General features: G+C 40.3%; 1 protein-coding gene across 1 annotated transcript in view; it reads left to right on the forward strand.

Annotated features, from left to right (window-relative positions):
• LOC6729034 overlaps positions 1-12601 on the forward strand; it is a 57042-nt gene extending 44441 nt beyond the window's left edge. The window contains exons 3-6 of the mRNA XM_016177236.3: positions 1028-1276; positions 1336-1553; positions 1816-2282; positions 9773-12601. Of these exons, the coding sequence (XP_016035692.2) occupies positions 1028-1276; positions 1336-1553; positions 1816-2282; positions 9773-12284 (3446 nt within the window). The 3' untranslated portion in view covers positions 12285-12601. The remainder of the gene's footprint in view (positions 1-1027; positions 1277-1335; positions 1554-1815; positions 2283-9772) is intronic.
• Positions 12602-19559: the final 6958 nt, after the last annotated feature.

The following is a 19559-nucleotide window of genomic DNA, read 5'->3' on the forward strand; positions in this document are numbered from 1 at the left end:
GGGATGTTTCCTCAATCCCCATACCCAATCCAATCCTGCTCCTCCTGCTGCTGCTGCTGCTCCACTTCAGCCCCAAGTTGCCATTCCCCAAACGCACGCACCGAACACACGCACTTGTGCGCAACCAGGACGATGGGGACAGCGACAAGGACATGGTGGTGCTAGAATTTCTGCACGCACCTTCTTTCCAACTTCCTGGGTTGCAGGGAATGCTAGCCTAGGCTATTTAACTACACTTTTTGGCACTAAAAATGTTACAAAATGCCGGTGATAGCCCCCATTCATATGTATATTTAATATTTTGGTTTGTATAAATAATTTTTCTTCGGCCGGCCCTCCTTTAATTCGCATTTCGTGTGAGTTGACGCGTAGCCTTTTGCCATATGCGCAAAAGTTTTGCTTTTGAGCCACGCATGCCTGCCCCTTCAAGTGGCGGGGTTAGGCTCCAAAACCACATATTCTCGCACTCCCGTGGCCAAATGCATTTTGCATTAAATTGCATAACTTTTGTGCGGCAATTAGAGTTCTCTGGCTGGCCAAGACGGTTGGAAAGTCCGGGAAATTCAGCCACAATGCAAACATACAAATCTATCAATTTTCCACTCGCACACATTTCGTATTCAATAATTACGCATACGCAGCGTGTGCCCCCTTTAAGTATAGTGCAACCGTCACAATTTTCCATTTCTTTTTCGTTTCAGTATTTTTTTTCTTGCATGCATTTTTCTCCTATACTTAGTGGCATTGCATTTCAATTAAGTAATTTCTGTCTGCTAAAATTCCCAGGAGCGATACGGAAATAGGGTTTGGGTCAACTGAAGAAGAAAAAAAGTGGTTTATTAATTGCCACCACTAGGCAAATTATAGTTTATTAAGCCATGCAACTGGCGTAGCATTCTTGAACTGCCCAGAAACTTTTTTTGAATAATTAATGTAGTGGAGCTTAGCCTTTAATATGTTTCTTTGCTATATTTTAAGATCTTGTGATCAGTTCTCTATATTAACCTTCATATCATCTCCATTTTAGCCCTAGAACGCGTTGCTGAAGAATGTATGGGTCGCAGGCAATGGAAACATTATCAAGACAAACTGACGTGCAGCCACTTGAATATCGAGGAGCAACAGCCCATAGCAATAGCCGGTTCCGAGGACGAGCCATCGCAATACAACCACAGCAGCAAGGAGATCAGCCAGAGCAATCCCAACCACTGTAAGACAGAGAACCACCGTCTGGAGCAGCACCACAACGGCAGCCAGCTACTGGAAGAAGATTCTGGTGGGTAAAAGACCAATCCAATTCTCCGAAGATTACTAAACTCTGATTTCTATCGGCAGAAAACAACCAAACATCACACGATTCATCACGTACACCAACACCGGGAGCCACCAGTACACCATCACCACCGCCAGAACCCATCGATTGGAGACCGTCGGCCAAGTGCAACTTCTGTGTTAACGGTCGCCTGCTAACGGTTAACGCCCAGGGCAAGTTGGTGGCCGAGTCAGCAGCAACTGCCACTAGTAGTAGCACTAGTAATAGTCACATTCATCAGGTGGGTCAGCTATCAACTCAAATCCCTCAAGCATGTAGCACAATAAAAAAATGCAATGGAAAATCAAAAAAAATATAATAATTCATTTAAAAAATGCAGAGTATTGCGATGCTCAATATTTTTATATGAATTTTTAAAATACTTGTGATCTTAATAAAATAATATTGATTTAAGAAAATCAAGCCATTAGAGTGAAATTTTTAAATGATATTTTCTCCAAGTGCAAGTGAACTTTTATTAACCCTCAACTTTGTCCACGCAGCACGACAGTGACAGCAACTCGAGCGCATCACTGCCCCACCACATCAGCGGCAGCAGCGGCAGCAACAACAATAGCAGTGGCAACAGGGCACGCCACATTGCTGCTGCAAGTGCAAGAGCAACACCAGCAGCGGCCACACCCGCCAACTCCCTCGAACTCTACAAGCTGCTGACCCAGCGGGCAGCCAAAATGACATCGATGGACTCGATGGCCGCCCAGCTGGCGCAATTCTCACTGCTGGCCGACTTCAATCTGATCAACTCGCTGGCCAGCCAACAGCACCAGCAGCAGCAGCAGCAACAGCAACAGATCGCTAGTGCGGTAACGCCAACTACCTCAGAAGTATCTGCAGCCGCAATCAGTCCCGCACTCAAAGATACACCCAGTCCCAGTGCGGATGCACCGCTCGATCTTAGCAGCAAACCATCGCCGAACTCATCGATTAGCGGCGATGTGAAGTCCGTCAGGTGAGTGCCGAATTGGGGTTACCCCATCCGTTTTGGTTTTTTTTGCGGGCGGGGGAGTGGCAGCACATAAATACCTATGTATAAGCATGTATTCAATATAAATCTGGCAATCTGCGCAAACGCAAAAAAAAAATTAAAAAACCCCCAGAACAGTAAATACAAAAAAAGGAATTTCATGTAATACCCAAAAGAGAAAAAAGGTGGAAATTATGCAATTTGTGGGGCGGTAATCGAATGTGCAATACTCTTTTTCACAGGCTAGTTTTTGGATATGTATCATATAATTTCAAAGTTAATATAATTTATTTGTTGGGAAGGAGCATTTTTCAAAGCCTAATTATTCTTATTTTTCTCAACCTCATCTTTTGCTAAGCAAAATGAATCAAAAAAATGAAATTACCTCAAAATCATCGTAGGGTATAATGTTCACCGAAAAAAACCGGAAAAAACACCGAATCGTGTGCCAGACAATACATGAGATAATTGCACTTTGGGCGCTGCCCTGCCGCCTCTGACACTGCACTTACTATAGCATACTTAACGGGGCAGCCCCACTCACACACCCACACACCCACTCACACACACAGGCGCAAATGGCGATGCTGTGGCAGCTGAAGCTTTATTGTTGTGAGCCTATGTACAAAAAATTGTGCAATTATACCACTGCCCATGCGTGTGTGTGAGTGAGTGTGGTTTATGAAACGATGCCGAAAATTACACATACGCCCCGTTGCAGCCACGCTTAATTACCAGCGTAAGGCAGGTGGGCTGCATAAATTTGCATGAAATCTCCAAAAATGAAAAAAAATAAATAAAAAGAGTAAGATTATATGCGTTGGGAGAAAGAAGAATGCTGGATTTATGTATTCCGTTTTGTGTGGCTGCATCTTAACTCCTTCAGCGGCTCCGCAATCTTTTTTTTCAATTCGCTTTTTCGTTTTTTTTTTTCATTTTTTTTGCTACCTGCCATATTTTTAATTACTCTAAAATGTTGAGCAGCACCTTTTATTATTACTTTGAGCTTAGGTGTATAGGTGTTGGTGTGCACTTCAGACGACAGAGCGTGTGCATAATTTCGCAGCACTTCCCAGCAATTTTTGTCATTACTTTTTTCGGTGGCATTTTTCGTTGTTTGCGGTTCTGGTTATGGTTTTGGCCCGGCTTGGGCTGCTTCGGTTCATTCTCCTCGCTGCTCCTGCTGATGCACCGGCGACTGTGGCAACGATGGCGGCTGCCACTTGAGCCGCAAAGCACGAGTCCTCGTCTATTGTCTAAAGCATGGCCAAGTGTTTGTTAGCAGCCGCCATCGTCGCCATGCACCATCTCGTACACCTATTTTAATTGTCACACAAAAAAAAAAAAAAACAGAAAAAAAAGAAAACACACAAAAACCCTAAGAAGGATGTGTCAAAAAATGTACAAAAAACCATGAATACTCAAGGGGGTTAGAGGATGTGTAAAACAGGAGCGATAGGAACATGGCAAGTCAGATGTAACCAAGGAAAGGAAACGAAGAAAAGTTGGGAAAACCCAAGCGAAAAGCTTCCGATTCGTAAGAGATTTTTCCAAAAAGTTATCAATAATTTTTTGTTTATATTTTTAGAATTAATCGTATATTTAGAGTCATATATTTGGTAGGCTCTTTTGTGATTTGAGGACTTTATTGATTCTGCCTAATTTTGCTATGTAGTAGAGGCCATTAGAAAGCGATCGAACAAAGTGTTCAGTTCATCAATGGGGGCCAAGCAGATGACCGAGACCCAAGTCACCCCCACCATCCCAGAAAGCATCCACTCCACCCCCAGCCAACCGCCCACTCAGACCATCAAACCACTTGAAGCACAAAAGCCACTGACGCTGCAATTTTTGGAGTTTTTCCTTTTTTCGTCAAGCGTTTATTATTACAGATTTTTTTCCGGCTGCTCCTGGCGAGGATGATGAGACGGCGTCGCTCCTCGAAGCAGCAGAAGCTGCAGCTGAGGCAGCGACGTCGACGTCGCCCAGCGCAGCAGACAAAAATGAGTGCATCATATCGATCGCTTTTTTTTTGCAAGCTGCGTTTTACTTTCTCTATGTGTGTGTGTGTGTGTGTGTTCAATGTGTGTGTGTCAGCACTGGAAAGATACATAGTCGAGAAAATAATTACTCAATTAAGCAGGTTACGTTCAGAAATATCTATCAAATCCAAATAATTCTAAAGTATCTCAATGTAGTCAAAATAAGTGAACATTGTAGATTTAAGATCAAAATCATTTAATTTTGCAAAAAAAATATGTAAACAGGCAATAAAATATTGAGGTGGTTAAATGTCTAGTAACGAACACAAGGAAACTAAACATTTAAACAAACATTTTCTCGAATATTTCTCTCAGTGTATGAGTGCCAGTGTTTTTCGTACTTTTGGTCTTTCTTCTTTGCTACTTTTTTCTATGCACTTTCGGCGGTTTATAGATGGGTCGCAGGAGGGGGGAGTGGGCGGTTAGCGGGGTTTGTCGCTGGGTATATATTCATTATTTTTCGTTTACGAAAAATTCTCCCCACGCACACACCGAAACACCGAAAAAAAAGTACCCGAGAGAGATTGCGAACGTAATAACTGGCAAAGAGTGACGGCGACGACGACGTTGACGCCGGCAGCGCAGTCGGCTGCATTTGGCCCCAAAAAATGCACACAGCAATAAAAAGTGCAAAAAAAACGAGCGAAATATATAAGGTACAACAAGAACAACAGCAACAAAAGGTTAATGCGTGCACTGGCCATTGCGATTGTTATTGTTGCAGGGCAGCAATTTTTTAACGCTTTCATGGATCTCCCTCGGTTTCATTATTTTATTTTGCTCTTTTCCATCGCCACTCTCATTTACCCATTTTTTGCCATATTTTTGTCATTTCAATAAGTGTTGGATGGTGCGGCAAATGGGGAATACCCGATCGGTTTACACCCATTAAATATAAACGCCTTTGACCTTACAAGTCTAAAGATCATGTCAAACTAATTTAATTATTGTTATATTATATTGAAACAAGAGCTTTTGTTTCTAATACAGAAACTTAAGTAGAACACAGATACATAGCTTAATAATTGTAGTAGATACAGGGTATTCTGAATCCCTACCATTTTTTTAACAAGTATGCACATTCCAATTTAATCAGTTGATTAATAGTTACGTATTTGTTTTGGCTAAACAGGGTATTACAAGGTCCTTTAAACCCCTTTTTTTAACCCGCCTGATTGCCGTCATATGCGTGAGTGAGCGGGATAGAAGCAAAAACGAAGTAAGTGCATACAAAAATGCAGCTGCAGCGACGTCGACGTCGACATCAGCGTCGGAAAAAAATGAGTGCATATCTTCCGAAAAAATGCAACTGCAATGAATGTGTGTGTTTGTGTGCGTGTGTATGGGGCTCGGCTCTTGTATGGGTTGATGTATGCACACGTGTGTGTGTGTTGGGGAGTGGGGTGGGTGGTGTAGCTGCAGCGACGTCGACGTCGACATCAGCGTCGGAAAAAAATGAGTGCATATCTTCCGAAAAAATGCAACTGCAATGAATGTGTGTGTTTGTGTGCGTGTGTATGGGGCTCGGCTCTTGTATGGGTTGATGTATGCACACGTGTGTGTGTGTTGGGGAGTGGGGTGGGTGGTGTAGGCTTGGCAGGAGGGGGTGGTGGGTTCGCTGCGCACGCATCAAGTGTAGGCGCTATGGGGCGGACTGCATTGGCAACAAAAACAAACATGCAATTGCATTCATACCCACACACACACTCATGCACTTAATGCATTTTTAACAAAATTGCATTCGACGTTGTCAACACACACACACACACACTCGTTTCGTGCACAAAAAAATGCCAGCTTGGAACGGGGGACAGTTGACGGCATTGTGCGCCCGTCGGAGCCAGCGGCAGCGGCTTCCTGCTTTCCCGCCCCTACCACCATCCCCGTCTCTCTCTTCCGCCGCCGCCCACTAACCATTAACCCCACATTCCATTGCCCCAGCGAAATGCTACCCCGCCCCCCCCCCTTTCACCTACGTCCCTGGCACATTTTTCGCGGCCACCAAACACGCAACCAAATCGAGAGACTAAAAAACATTAAAAACGGCTAAAAAACACCAAAAATTCAATCTGCAATATACTTTTGCATCCTATATATTAAAAATAACATATGGCTGAATATTGAATTTAAATTCTTACGAAAAATACTTAAGATAACTGGACTTCGAAGCAATTCGAACTTTAATTCGCTATATGTATGTAGCTTTAATAAAAAGTGTTGCATAGTTTTTGGCGCCATCCCTTTTTAGAAAAAAATGCAATTATGTTTGGATTTACAGCTACATTTATTAATTTTGTTTATTTATTATTGAAATTAAAAATAAAATATAATGTCAAGTAGAAGAACTTTGATATAGCTCTGATATAACTGAATATAAATTGCACATTTCAGTTGACATAATTTATATTTGAAACCGACACCTGCCTTTTATTTTCCGCCTCAATTTCAACTTGAACCCAGTGCCTTGGAATCACACCGCAATTAACGTGTTTTCACAATTACCTAGCCAAATATAATGGTTGTTAAAGCCGGACAAAAAAGGACTCTCTTTGCCGAATAAACCGAAAGTTATAGCCAACATTTGCGGGGGTTGTGTTAAGTGGGCGGTTGCTTTTTATGTTAACTTATGTACGTATGGCCGAAAACCAACAAAAGGTGTGGGATGAACCGACAAAAATGCAATATGCACATAACAACAACGGCGAAAAAAATCGCATTTCAGTTGCGTCAAAATTGCAGCAACAACAAATGCGAAAAAAAAGAGCGGCACACACGCACACACACCGGTGAAATTTAAAAAAAAAGAAATCAACCCTTTTGCTGGCGCTGCCACAAATTAAAACAAAATGTCAGAAAAATTGCAACGCCAACGGAAAAGAGGCAACAAAAAAGTGCATGGCAAATGGGGTTTGGGGATCCCCGCTTTTTTGCTGCATTTTTTTCGGGTGCAAATGAATGCTCTCCACATGCGTGTGCAGAGCACAAGGCAAGAACAACAAAGGCGGCAACAAATGCATGCATGTTGTACAACAAATGCAGCTGCAGCTGCAACTGCAGCAGCAGCAACGTCGACGTCCGACGCTGACTGCGACGTCGACTGCGGCAGCGACGGCTGTTGCATTGGCAAATTGCAATTGAAGTGCAGCCAAAAGGTAAACGACACCAACGAAAAAATCCAAACGACATTGAAATGACATTTTTCATTTATTTTTCGCGCGCGCCATCCTTTTTGCGTTTTTGTGGGGGAATCCCCACGCCCAAGTCCTCCAACCCACCTTCCCCTTTTTTTTTTGGTTGTGCGCAATTATGCAAATTTTTTCGCCTTTCCTCTTCTCTTTTTATTTTTTTTTTTTTTTGGTAAATTATTTTGTATATGCAAAATGAGCAAAAATGCGAAAAACTGTCGCCATTAATGATGATGCCACCGCCCACAGCCCAATCCACTTACGGTCAGCCGCCCCCTTTTAACCCAACCCTGACCCGCCCACTTTCCACCAGCCCCCATTCCCCGCCATCTCCTTACCAAAAATAAAAAACCATCAGCTATCATACAGTTTAACATTCACTGCCACCTGCTGCCGCTTTTCTTGTTCTTCTCTAGCCTGCATTTTTCTTCTTCTCTGGTTCTATTTTTTTTTTTTTTTTTGTGTGTTGTCTGCACAATTTTCAGACATTTTCCAGACGCGCAAGGACTCCGAAACAAATGGGCGTAGGGCCGAGAGGGGGGTTGGGTTGCCGTTGGAAAAAAGTGAAAAAAGTTGCTATGACTTTGCCATCAACTTTTGCCATGGCCGCCTCCTGTTGTGCCACACAGCCCTTAGCGAAGGGCACCAAAGAAGCTGTGCGTTCCACCACCGCCCATACCGCCCTCTTTTTGGCCCCTCCTCCCCCTGCCACGCCCCCTGCCCTGCCGGTGCAATGTCCCCAGCCGCCCACGAAAAAAAAAAGAGGGAAGGCAAGAAAGGGTCTCGAGCTCGTCTCGTTTCTGGTTGCGCATAAAGAAAAGAAATATTTCGTGCAGCTTCGCCACTCGCAAAAATTACAGCTTGCCAAGGGATTTTAGAAGAGCCAAAATATACACTTGCCTTTTTCAAATTATTTTTTTAATTTATCAATTTTAATTCCTAGAACATCATATGGTTGGTTTAAAGTGTTTAGTTATTTTTATATATTTTTAAAATATTATTTTCCATTATCATAAGACCCAAACATAGAAAAAATTTATTATAATCACAAAAATTAATAAAAAAAACTCATCAAGTTTTTTAAATATTTTCAATCCTATAGTTAAAATATTTAATTATTAAATATAGTTTCAGCATATGATTTTTGCTTAAACTATTTGTAAATATATTTTTTTGGTATTCTAAATCCCAAAAGTTTCTACTACACACATAGTTGTAGCAGTTCAAAAACATAATACAATTGTATAGAAAGGTTTCCTAGCATATGAACCCTAATTTTCGTGCAGTGCACCCTTGTTGTTGCTGTCGGAAAACAAAAGTTGCCTCTTCCTGATGAGTTAGTGGGAGCAGAAGGAAATGCGCTTGGACTCACGCTCGCGTTGGTATTAAGTGAAAAATGTTTACGCTTTTTTCTTTTTCGGGAGAATGTCTCCTTTCGTGTGATTTTTTTGTGTTTTTTGGTATTCGTCTAATGAACTTCAAAAACATATTTGGACCCAAACTCCTGCCCCCACCGATCGCCACTCCCCCGCCGACTTGTCATCTTTTGTCTTTTCCCAAAAAAAAAAGGAAATGAATGGCCACCGAAATGGGGGAATAAAAAAAAAAAGAAGAAAAGATTGTACAGCATCCTTGGCTTTGCCTTTGACACCAGTGTCGTCTTTTCCTCCTCGCCTGCTGCAGACATTTAAGAAGCACTCATTGTCAGTCCTCTCGAGTGCCCGTGTCCCTGTGTTAGTAAGGATGTGAGTGTGTGTGTGTGTGGGTGCCGAAAAAAGGAGTGCTTTCTACTAAGCCAAAATGGGAAGTGGCTGTCAAGTTCTTTGATGGTGCTGCCAAAAAATATTACCCTCGAAGACCGAAACCCACTGACGAAAATTGCCGGGAGATAAAAAGTTGATTGACTTGCTGACTTTTTTGGCGGGCGAGTTTGGGTGGTTGTATGTGGAGGAATGTGGCTTCATCGTATATTTTAGGAAATCCGAAACGAATTGACAGAAACATACAATCTTATCACAACACCTGAGTGGTTGTAAAGCAGAATATGACGTTTACGAACTCGCAATAAACCAATCATCATGAGCTTTAACAGATATTACGAAATATCACCAGTGGGTAGATAAGCAATAATAAAAGATAATAGTATATATTAATTATATATCATTAAAAGTATATATAGAAGGTTGCGCTACTTAGAAAGTTTTAGATTGACACTTAAAACATAATTTATTTTCGTTATCCCTTGCAGAGCCTGTGCCACGCCCACGTCATCGGGAAGAAGGGCGTACAGTGAAGAGGATCTGAGTCGGGCCCTGCAGGATGTGGTGGCCAACAAGCTAGATGCTCGGAAGTCAGCTAGCCAGCACCATGAGCAGCGCTCCATTCTGGACAACCGGCTGTTCAAGATGAAACACCAGGACCAGGAGCAGGATCATGATGGCGACGAGCTCGAGGACTCCAACGATGATGCTGAGGCGGAAGTGGACAGCAATGCGTCGACACCGGCGTATCCGGCAGAGTTTGCAAGGGCACAACTGCGCAAACTGAGCCACCTGTCCGAGCACAATGGCAGCGATCTGGGCGAGGATCTGGATCGTGGATCACCGAAAATGGGGCGACATCCGGCCTGCGGCAATGCCAGTGCCAATCAGGGCGCTCCGCCATCCATTCCGCTGGATGCCAATGTCCTGCTGCACACTCTGATGCTGGCAGCTGGCATCGGAGCAATGCCCAAGCTGGATGAAACGCAAACGGTGGGCGACTTGATCAAGGGTCTGCTGGTGGCCAACACTGGTGGCATGATGAACGAGGGACTGCTGAATCTGCTGTCCGCCAGTCAGGAGAACAGCAATGGCAATGCCTCGCTGCTGCTGCAACAGCAGCAACATCAGCAACACCATCAGCAGCAGCAGCAACATGTCGCCGCCTACCGGCATCGCCTGCCCAAGTCGGAGACTCCGGAGACGAACTCCTCGTTGGATCCGAACGATGCCAGCGAGGATCCCATACTGAAGATTCCGTCCTTCAAGGTCAGCGGTCCGGCCAGCAGCAGCAGCCTGTCGCCGAGCGGACTGGTTGGCGGTCACCACCATACGCTGAACAACAACAACAGCCTCAGCATCAGCAACAACAGCAACCACAGCAGCAACAGCCATCGGAACGGCAGCAATCGCAGCCCGCATTCCGCATCGCCCATGCTGGCCGCGGCCGTGGCCCAAGGTGGCTACTCCGCCGGCAACAGTTTGCTGACCTCATCCTCGTCCAGCATACAGAAGATGATGGCCAGCAATATCCAGCGGCAGATCAACGAGCAGAGTGGTCAGGAGAGTCTCAGGAACGGGAATGTCAGCGATTGCAGCAGCAACAATGGCGGCTCCTCCTCGCTGGGATACAAGAAGCCGAGCATTTCGGTGGCCAAGATCATTGGCGGAACGGACACCTCACGGTTCGGAGCCTCGCCCAATCTGCTGTCCCAACAGCACCATTCGGCTCACCACCTGACCCACCAGCAACAGCAGCAGCAGCTGAGCGCCCAGGAGGCATTGGGCAAGGGTACGCGACCAAAGAGGGGCAAGTATCGCAACTACGACCGCGACAGTTTGGTGGAGGCGGTCAAGGCGGTGCAGAGAGGTGAAATGTCGGTTCATCGGGCGGGCAGCTACTACGGCGTACCGCATTCCACGCTGGAGTACAAGGTCAAGGAGCGTCACCTGATGCGACCGCGCAAGCGGGAGCCCAAGCCGCAGCCCGATCTCGTCGGCCTGACCGGACCAGCCAACAAGCTGCAGCTGGACAAACTGAAGGCGGGACCACATGGTGGCTCCAAGCTGAGCAATGCCCTCAAGAACCAAAACAACCAGGCGGCTGCGGCGGCGGCGGCTGCAGCAGCAGCAGCGGCCGCTGCCACGCCCAACGGCCTGAAACTGCCCCTCTTCGAGGCGGGTCCACAGCAGTTGTCCTTTCAGCCGAACATGTTCTGGCCCCAGACGAACGCCACGAATGCCTACGGCCTGGACTTCAATCGCATCACGGAGGCGATGCGGAATCCCCAGGCCTCCAATCACCATGGCCTGATGAAGAGTCCCCAGGACATGGTGGAGAACGTGTACGATGGCATCATCAGGAAGACGCTGCTGGCGAGCGAGGGCAATGGCAGTGCGGCGGGTAATGGCAGCAACGGCAGCAATGGCAACGGGCATGGGCACGGGCATGGCCATGGACACGCCCTGCTCGATCAGCTGCTGGTGAAGAAGACCCCCTTGCCGTTCACCAACCATCGGAACAATGACTACGCCGCCACCAGCGGGGAGAGCGTGAAGCGATCGGGCAGTCCCATGGGCAACTATGCGGACATCAAGCGGGAGCGCCTGAGCGCCGACAGCGGCGGCAGCAGCGATGAAGAGCACTCGGCCAGCCACATCAATAACAACAACAGCGATTTGGCGCACAACAAGAACAAGAGCGGCGGCGGCGGCAATGGCCAGACCAATGGGAACGGCAGGAGCAGCCGGATGACGTCGCGGGATGACTCCGAAACGGATGCTAGCAGTTTGAAGAGCGGCGAAAGTGGCGGCCAGCAAAACCACAAAATGATGGATCTCAATGGCGGCAGCAGCAGCAGCAGTCACATCAAGTGCGAATCGGAGGCGGCCACCGGACACCACAGTCCTGGACACCACACCACATCCATACTGCACGAGAAGCTGGCCCAGATCAAGGCCGAGCAGGTGGACCAGGCGGACCAGGCGGATCAGTTATAGGAGCAGCCGATGGCCGCGAATCCAGCGTTCGCCTGGCCACCGCTGGCCGCCCACTACTACAGCTTCTAGGCGGAGGGAAGGGGGAACACCAAATTAAGCCACGTTTTTTGATAGTACCATACAAATCACTATATAGAATTATATATATATATACATATATAATAATTTATGCCAGCCAGCTGACCGATGTGCGTGGTAAATGTGCGCTAGCTCTTAGTTAAATGTGTAATCAACTGCATAGGGGAAAAACAAAACCACAGGAAATCATAAACAACAACAAACAAACAAAAAAAAAACAAAAATAGCAAGCAAAGAAACATACATTTGTGCCCCGGAGTGTACGATGTATATTTTTGTTTCGTTTTGACAATCGACAAATAGGCATTCTCTTGTACAAACTTTCTTAAAAGCTAACAACAAAACAAATCTAAAACCTTAAGACCAAAAAAAAAAACAAAAAATGAAAAAAACGAATACTGAGCAAAAACCAAGAACCATTTTCATTTTGCATTTCGTTTCGAATCGCATTTTTGTGTTGAGCATATTTTTTAATGAACAGCAAATGAAACAGTCCAATGGGAAAATATATATAGCAGAAATATATAGCACTTACAAGCCAACAACTTAATCGACTTCTGTTTTGGCCAGGTTTCTGGCCCTCGAGCTGCGATTTTCGCACATTCCATAAGATACTCTTATGTTCCATAATACTTGTAGTTTTCTTACGCAAATTTCTAGAGCCGCAGCTCAAACAGGGCCAAAACCAAGAAAATGACCAGGCAGTTGTCCTCGACATAGACACAATGAGTATAGCCAACAACAGCAACTACAACAACAATAACTACAGCAAAGAGACCATAACAAAAACAACAACAACAGCAACTACAATAACAAGCAACAACAACAGCAATATCCGATCAATAACAACAACAACCAGCAAAACAAGCAATAATAATACAAGACTCTACAATACAAAGAAATGAAACAATGAAATAGCAAAATTCAAAAATTCAAAAATATAAACCGAAAAACAACAATCAAAAACCAAAACAAAATTATCCACAAAAATTCAACATTTTTTATGATTTCAAAAGATGAAAATACAAAACGGAAATCAATAAACAAAGCTGCCTTCACATTTACAAATTAAATAAATTAGTAAGCAAAGCGAGACAAAGCACACAAAATAATAATTCAAATGAAACGCAAACGCAGAGTAAAAAGCAAACAATTTTCGAAATATCAGTCCCAAATTACATTTTTCTTTTGAAAAATTCAAAAACCTAAGAATACAAAATATTACACCCCAAAACATTCAAAATTATTTTCATTCGAAAAAAATGTCACACATATTCAAATATAGTAATCAAAATTAAAGTGTTTCGGTGTTAAAAAATAAAAGAAAAAATTACAAAAATATATATATCTGTGTTTAGGCTTTAAAACGGAAATTTGAATCCAAAATTTCAAGATTTCGGCTTAAAAGTAAAAAGAGATAAAAAACAAAACAAATTTTGAGAACACACATTTCATGTACAGTCGCCTAACCACCAAAAGTAAGAAAGCATAAATATATAAAGACTTTATATTACTATATACCATATGATATATATTTGTATATTTATGTATGTGTGTGTCTTCATCACTACGCGTATACCTCAAACCAAACACATGATCATTTTGAGCAACTAAATATATTTAAATGTACTTATACACTCTACACACTCTTTTACAGGAGAGCAAAACATATTTACACAGTTAACCCCCCCAATCCAAATCTTTGGCCCTCCTTTCGACGTATCTACATTTCGTTTGACTTTGAAATTCTATCTATGGGTAAACAACTACTAACTAAATGTCTGCGTAAATGAAAATAGATGAAAAATTATATAAATGTACCTAAAAACATATTTTGTGTGCTAGCTAGTAAGTGTCAAAAGAAAAAAAACCATACAAAAACGATATACAATATATTTAAATGAAGATGAGATGAGGAAAATTGTCGGAAATATTTGAAAATATTTAGCGAATTATAATACAAGAAACAGTCAAAGGTATGGCAAGGAAAATTGTGGAAAATAGCAAGCGAAATGCGTTTAATAATTATATTGAAATCATTTAAAGGCATTTAATATATTTATCATTTCCACGATGCGCTGGATAAAAAAGTATTTATTGGCTAATCTCCCAAATTACATTTGATGTGCATAAATGTTGTGGTTTAGAATCAAAATCAAAGGTAACAAAATTAAAAGTTAAGGCTTAAAAATGTAAAAAAAAATTTAATACAATTATGAATTTTGGTATAATAGCGGAGAGTTCTGCGAACCTAAAGGAATTCAAAATGTTTATTATATGAAAAATGGAAAAAATGGAAGGGAAAAATAGGCGGGAGTAGATAAAGAATGGATGGAAATAAATCAAAAAGTATTTATTGCTAATTTAATTATATTTGAAGTATACATACATATTTATTATATACATACATATATATTAGACACACTATCTGTGATTAATAATCCAAAATTTTGAAGAGCATTTTCTGAAATAACGTTGGCTAAGCATATGCGAAAAGACAAAACCAATGGATAAAGAAACACACACCCATGTAAAGAAATTGTAGACAGATCGGATAAAACGAAACTAAACCAAGCACAAGCTAATGGCCAAAATGCAGTTGGCCGCGAAAATCGAGCGCTGCATTTGGCCAAGAGAATTTCTTAAGCTACGGCACACATCACTGAAAAAAAAAACTGAAAACTGAATACTGAATACTGAGAATAGGAAACAGTAAGCAGAAGACAAGATCGATGGTACTGTTCAGAACATATATAGTTGTATATATTTTGGAATAATGTTTACCAGTTCAAGTCAAAATTAAATGGAAAAAAATGCAAAGTCTTTTATAATGCAAAATTATACAAAGGAAAATTATAAATACAATTTCGCAACGCTAAAAAAATGAAAAACGAAAATATTGATGTAAAAAGAATGAAAATCAAACTTAAAATAATAAACAAGATAAAGTGCAATTATACGGTTTAAATAAGCAAATTTAAGAAACAAACGTTATAAACAAAAACACAAACATGTTAAAAAAATGAGAATATTTCGAAGCAAGTTTAGCTACAAATTCCAAGGCAACTGATAATGACAAGAACCATTTACAAGAAAAACCAAGACAGCAAAGTACAGTGCGTTTCATAACCCACAACACGGGCAATAGAATACTAGCATTCCATTGCCCACGGAGAACTGAAACGCACTTTGGCCCCACATCATATTGATAGGGTAATCGGATCCAAAATCTGAAAACCAAATTTGGGATCAGCAGCGATTAAAACCTTAACGGAAGTTCATAACTGCAGAAAGGAAGTCGAAAGTCGAAATGTCAAACTAGTGGTAGTTCGAAACACAAAAACAAAACAAACCAATCGAGTGTAATTGAGTGACAGCTTGAGAATGTTGAATTGTATAGAATTTTTGCTTGTGCACCTGGTCGTGGGGGGGCGTGGTTGCGCCCCCTTTTTGGTTTCTAGGTGGACAGGCGAAAACGCTCAGGTACGTGTTTTATTTTTCGGAGAGAAACAAGATTGATTACCCATACATTACTTATTCTTTGTTTTACTACAACATAATAGTTAATATTTGTATAAAAAAAAAAACGATGATGGCGAGAGAGGAAAACCAGCTAAAAAATTGATATATTCATAATATAGAATTGTTTTAAATGGTTTGAGAGCGAAAAATATTGAGGGTTTCTAGCGTGCTTCATGAAATTGCTCATATTTGTGTATAAAATCTAATTTGTTCAATGCGAATCAAAATTTGCTGAATATAAGTGCATATATATATAATTAGAGTTTATTTTTCGGTTTAGTTAAGCGCATAAAATGATTACGATTTAAATAATTATTATTAATTATGACCTAATAGTAGGCAAATCAAAATTTCTTCACATAAAACAATCAACTTCTACTTTCAAATATTTTCTAGACATATGTAACTATAGTTATTATTCTATTATTATACGGACTAAAAACTATTTAGCGCGTTGTTAGACTCGATTTATGGTTTGTACATATTAGACGACATTTTTATGGTATTCTCCTTTTTTTATTATTACTAGAATTATTACTCCCTATTTTAATTGACTTCTTAAATGGGCAACATCATTTGAACTATAGTGCAATTGTTTCAAACAAAACCAAGCAACCAACAACAAATATATTAACATTAAAGATTAATATAATTTACAAGCTTTCTTTGCCGATGCCAAGAAGGATGAATAACGCATATGTCTACCGTATGGATCGAAAATCAAAAATCATTTTAAGTGCACATAACTCTTTAAAATAGCAATTAGACTCTACGCCTAGGTTTTTTTCATTATTATGCGCACGCTTCAGTCCAAAAAATTGAAATTCTTCACATTCTCATTCACATGCTCAGTTCGAGACATCACAATCACAAGCCAGAAAAAGAAAACTCAAAACTTTTCACCTAAGTTCAACTTGAGCGAACGCAACAACTCGAGATCAGCAAAGATCACAAGCGAAAATTGCTAAGAAACAATAGCCCAGACGTGATAACAACCACAAAATAGCCACAACAATAGCCCAAAAATAATTGAAACAAAAATTGATTAAAAGCCAAAAAAAAAAAAAATAATAAGAACTTAATTACTAATTAATACAAAACGTGGACAGAAGACATGTCCGAAGCTCAGATAAAATCCAAGCAGCCTAAAGTCGATTGTACTTTTCTTTTTTCTATCCACAAATACAACCAACAACAACCAACAACAACAACAACAGCAGCAACCACAATTTTATTAAACAATAGTACTACTCTAACTACAGAACTTAAATAGCCACAAGTAAATAGAAATAGCCACAGCAATTAACTTTAAACAAGATGCCCAGACACAGACACACACAGAAACGTTTCTTCAAAACAGATTTGTATTCTTAGCCACATAACCGATACGATACAATAGCCACTTAATTAGGATCGATCATAGCCAAGCAATAGAATCAGATACAAACTCAGAACCGGAAACAGGAAATCGGAAAAAAGAAGCAGCACCAAATCGAACTGCAAAGGCAAAAACCCATTATATCAATAATGGGAGGAAAAATATAATGAACAAAACCAATTTTTATTTCAATTATTAACTTATAAACACAACAACAACCACAGCTCCACACAGTTACAGTTACAACAACAACAACAATAGCCCTAGAAAATAATATTCATAATTAATCAATCAATCCGTAAAACCAACAACTTCAATAGTTATAAGCAATTGGCGTAAAAAAAAGCGAAAACAACCAAAATCTTAGCCAGGCAAAAGTTTTGAGCATATTTTTCATTATTTTTACAACAAACAAACAAACTGATGTAAGTACAATTCATAAAATTAGACTTTCGGTAAACTATAATAAAGAAAATAGAGCTGAAAAAAACTTTTTTTTTTGCATTACATAATTGCTACAAAATTCAAAAACAAAGAACGATTTTTTAGTGGAAAACAAAAGCCAATAAGCAAATAAAAAGAATTCGCATTATTATTAGCAATAGCCCATAAGTACAGCAAAATGTATTAGCAATAAAGCTAAAAAAAATAACACAAAAAAGCAGAAATTTTAAAAAGAAACAGAAAAGTGAAGAAAAACTTAAAACTGCAAGAAAAATGTGAAACTAATTTGTTCTGCGTTGAAAATGAAATCCAAAATAAATATGTTTTATTTGATAAGTAATTTATAAACATATTACAATTTCGCTTAATTTGATTTACACACGAGTAAATGTAATAAATACATTGTAAACCTTAAATTAATATTTACAACAGCAAAGGCAAAATTTCTGTTTAATAAGGCGTGCATAATTGTTATTATATTACACAACACACACATAACTAAGTTTAAGTTTATAATTTTCGTTATCTTTATTATTTACTTATTATGTTTTAAACGCAAAAACAAACCAGATATATACAATATATTTACGAATTAAACGTTTATTAATAAAATGGAAAATATTTTAGTTAAACCATTCGTTTATCGTTTGCATTTATCATCATTATCAGCACAGGAGGCTTTCCGTTCACACATTGCAGAATATAAGAAAAATCGAATATGAATATTAAATTAAGCACCGTCTAACAATTGCAACCAGATACTTAATACCATTATACGCAATAGTTATAATTGACAGATGACACGAATATGAATAAACTGAACAATAGCCCAAAGTAAATATTGGCCATGGTAGCAGGCGGAAAAACCCTTCGCCCTTCTAACGTGGCCAATATTTGCTCCATTTTCACATGCAAGAGATGAGCAACAACAACTACAACAACAACAACAATATCAATTGGCACTCAACAGATGCAATTCCCAACAACAACAACAACAACCATAACAACAACAACAATAAAAGGCAATTGAAACTTTAGTTTCGGTTAATTGAGTTTGATTTTTAGTTCACTTCTTAAGTTGATTCTCAACACTTTCGAAAATAGTTTCGGCTCCAACCCACTGAAAAATTTTGGAATTTTTCGAATAAAAATCAAAAATGGCACTAACTACACAGACGAGCCAAAGGAATCGTACATCTAAACTCAACACAGCTTCAGGGACCAACTAAAAGGAGAAATGATTTAAACTTAAATTAAAGAAATTATTAACGAAATCAATACTAAAATGTAAACACAAAAGCACAGGCCGTGTGACGTGGAAAACTAAAGCTAAATCAAGTTTTGAGGCATATCTTAAAAAAAAAAGGCAAAAATCGAGTTAGAAATTGCGAACAAAAATTGTGAAACTATGCTAAATTATGCAGAACCGGAAAATCGTATGTGTGTACATAAATGAAGGAGCAACCCTTTTGGTAATCTATATACATATATTATATACATTTAGCGTGTCAAAAAGTAAACCTAAACTTTAGATTCTAAAGCAACAAGAGCAAAATATCTAAATGCAGTGAAAACTTCAGGCCATGCAAACTTTGGATAAATTCTGATTAAAATTGTATTTGTAAGTCAAAAACAATGTATACGATATGCGAGGAAATTAACAAACTAAAACTGGATTAAGTGTAAAAAGAACATACATATTTCGATGGCAAAAATTGATTGAAAATGGAGAAAGCCCCCAATTTACATAGAACTAATTATTATTTCGCTTTGGCGGTGACCTTTTGTGTAAATAAAAAAAGCGAATGCCAAGTGAGATTCCCAACAAATCGAATATCAAATGAAAATGAAAA

The sequence above is a fragment of the Drosophila simulans genome, chromosome 3R (assembly GCF_016746395.2).
Source record: "Drosophila simulans strain w501 chromosome 3R, Prin_Dsim_3.1, whole genome shotgun sequence".
In the NCBI taxonomy this organism is placed as follows: Eukaryota; Metazoa; Arthropoda; class Insecta; order Diptera; family Drosophilidae; genus Drosophila; species Drosophila simulans.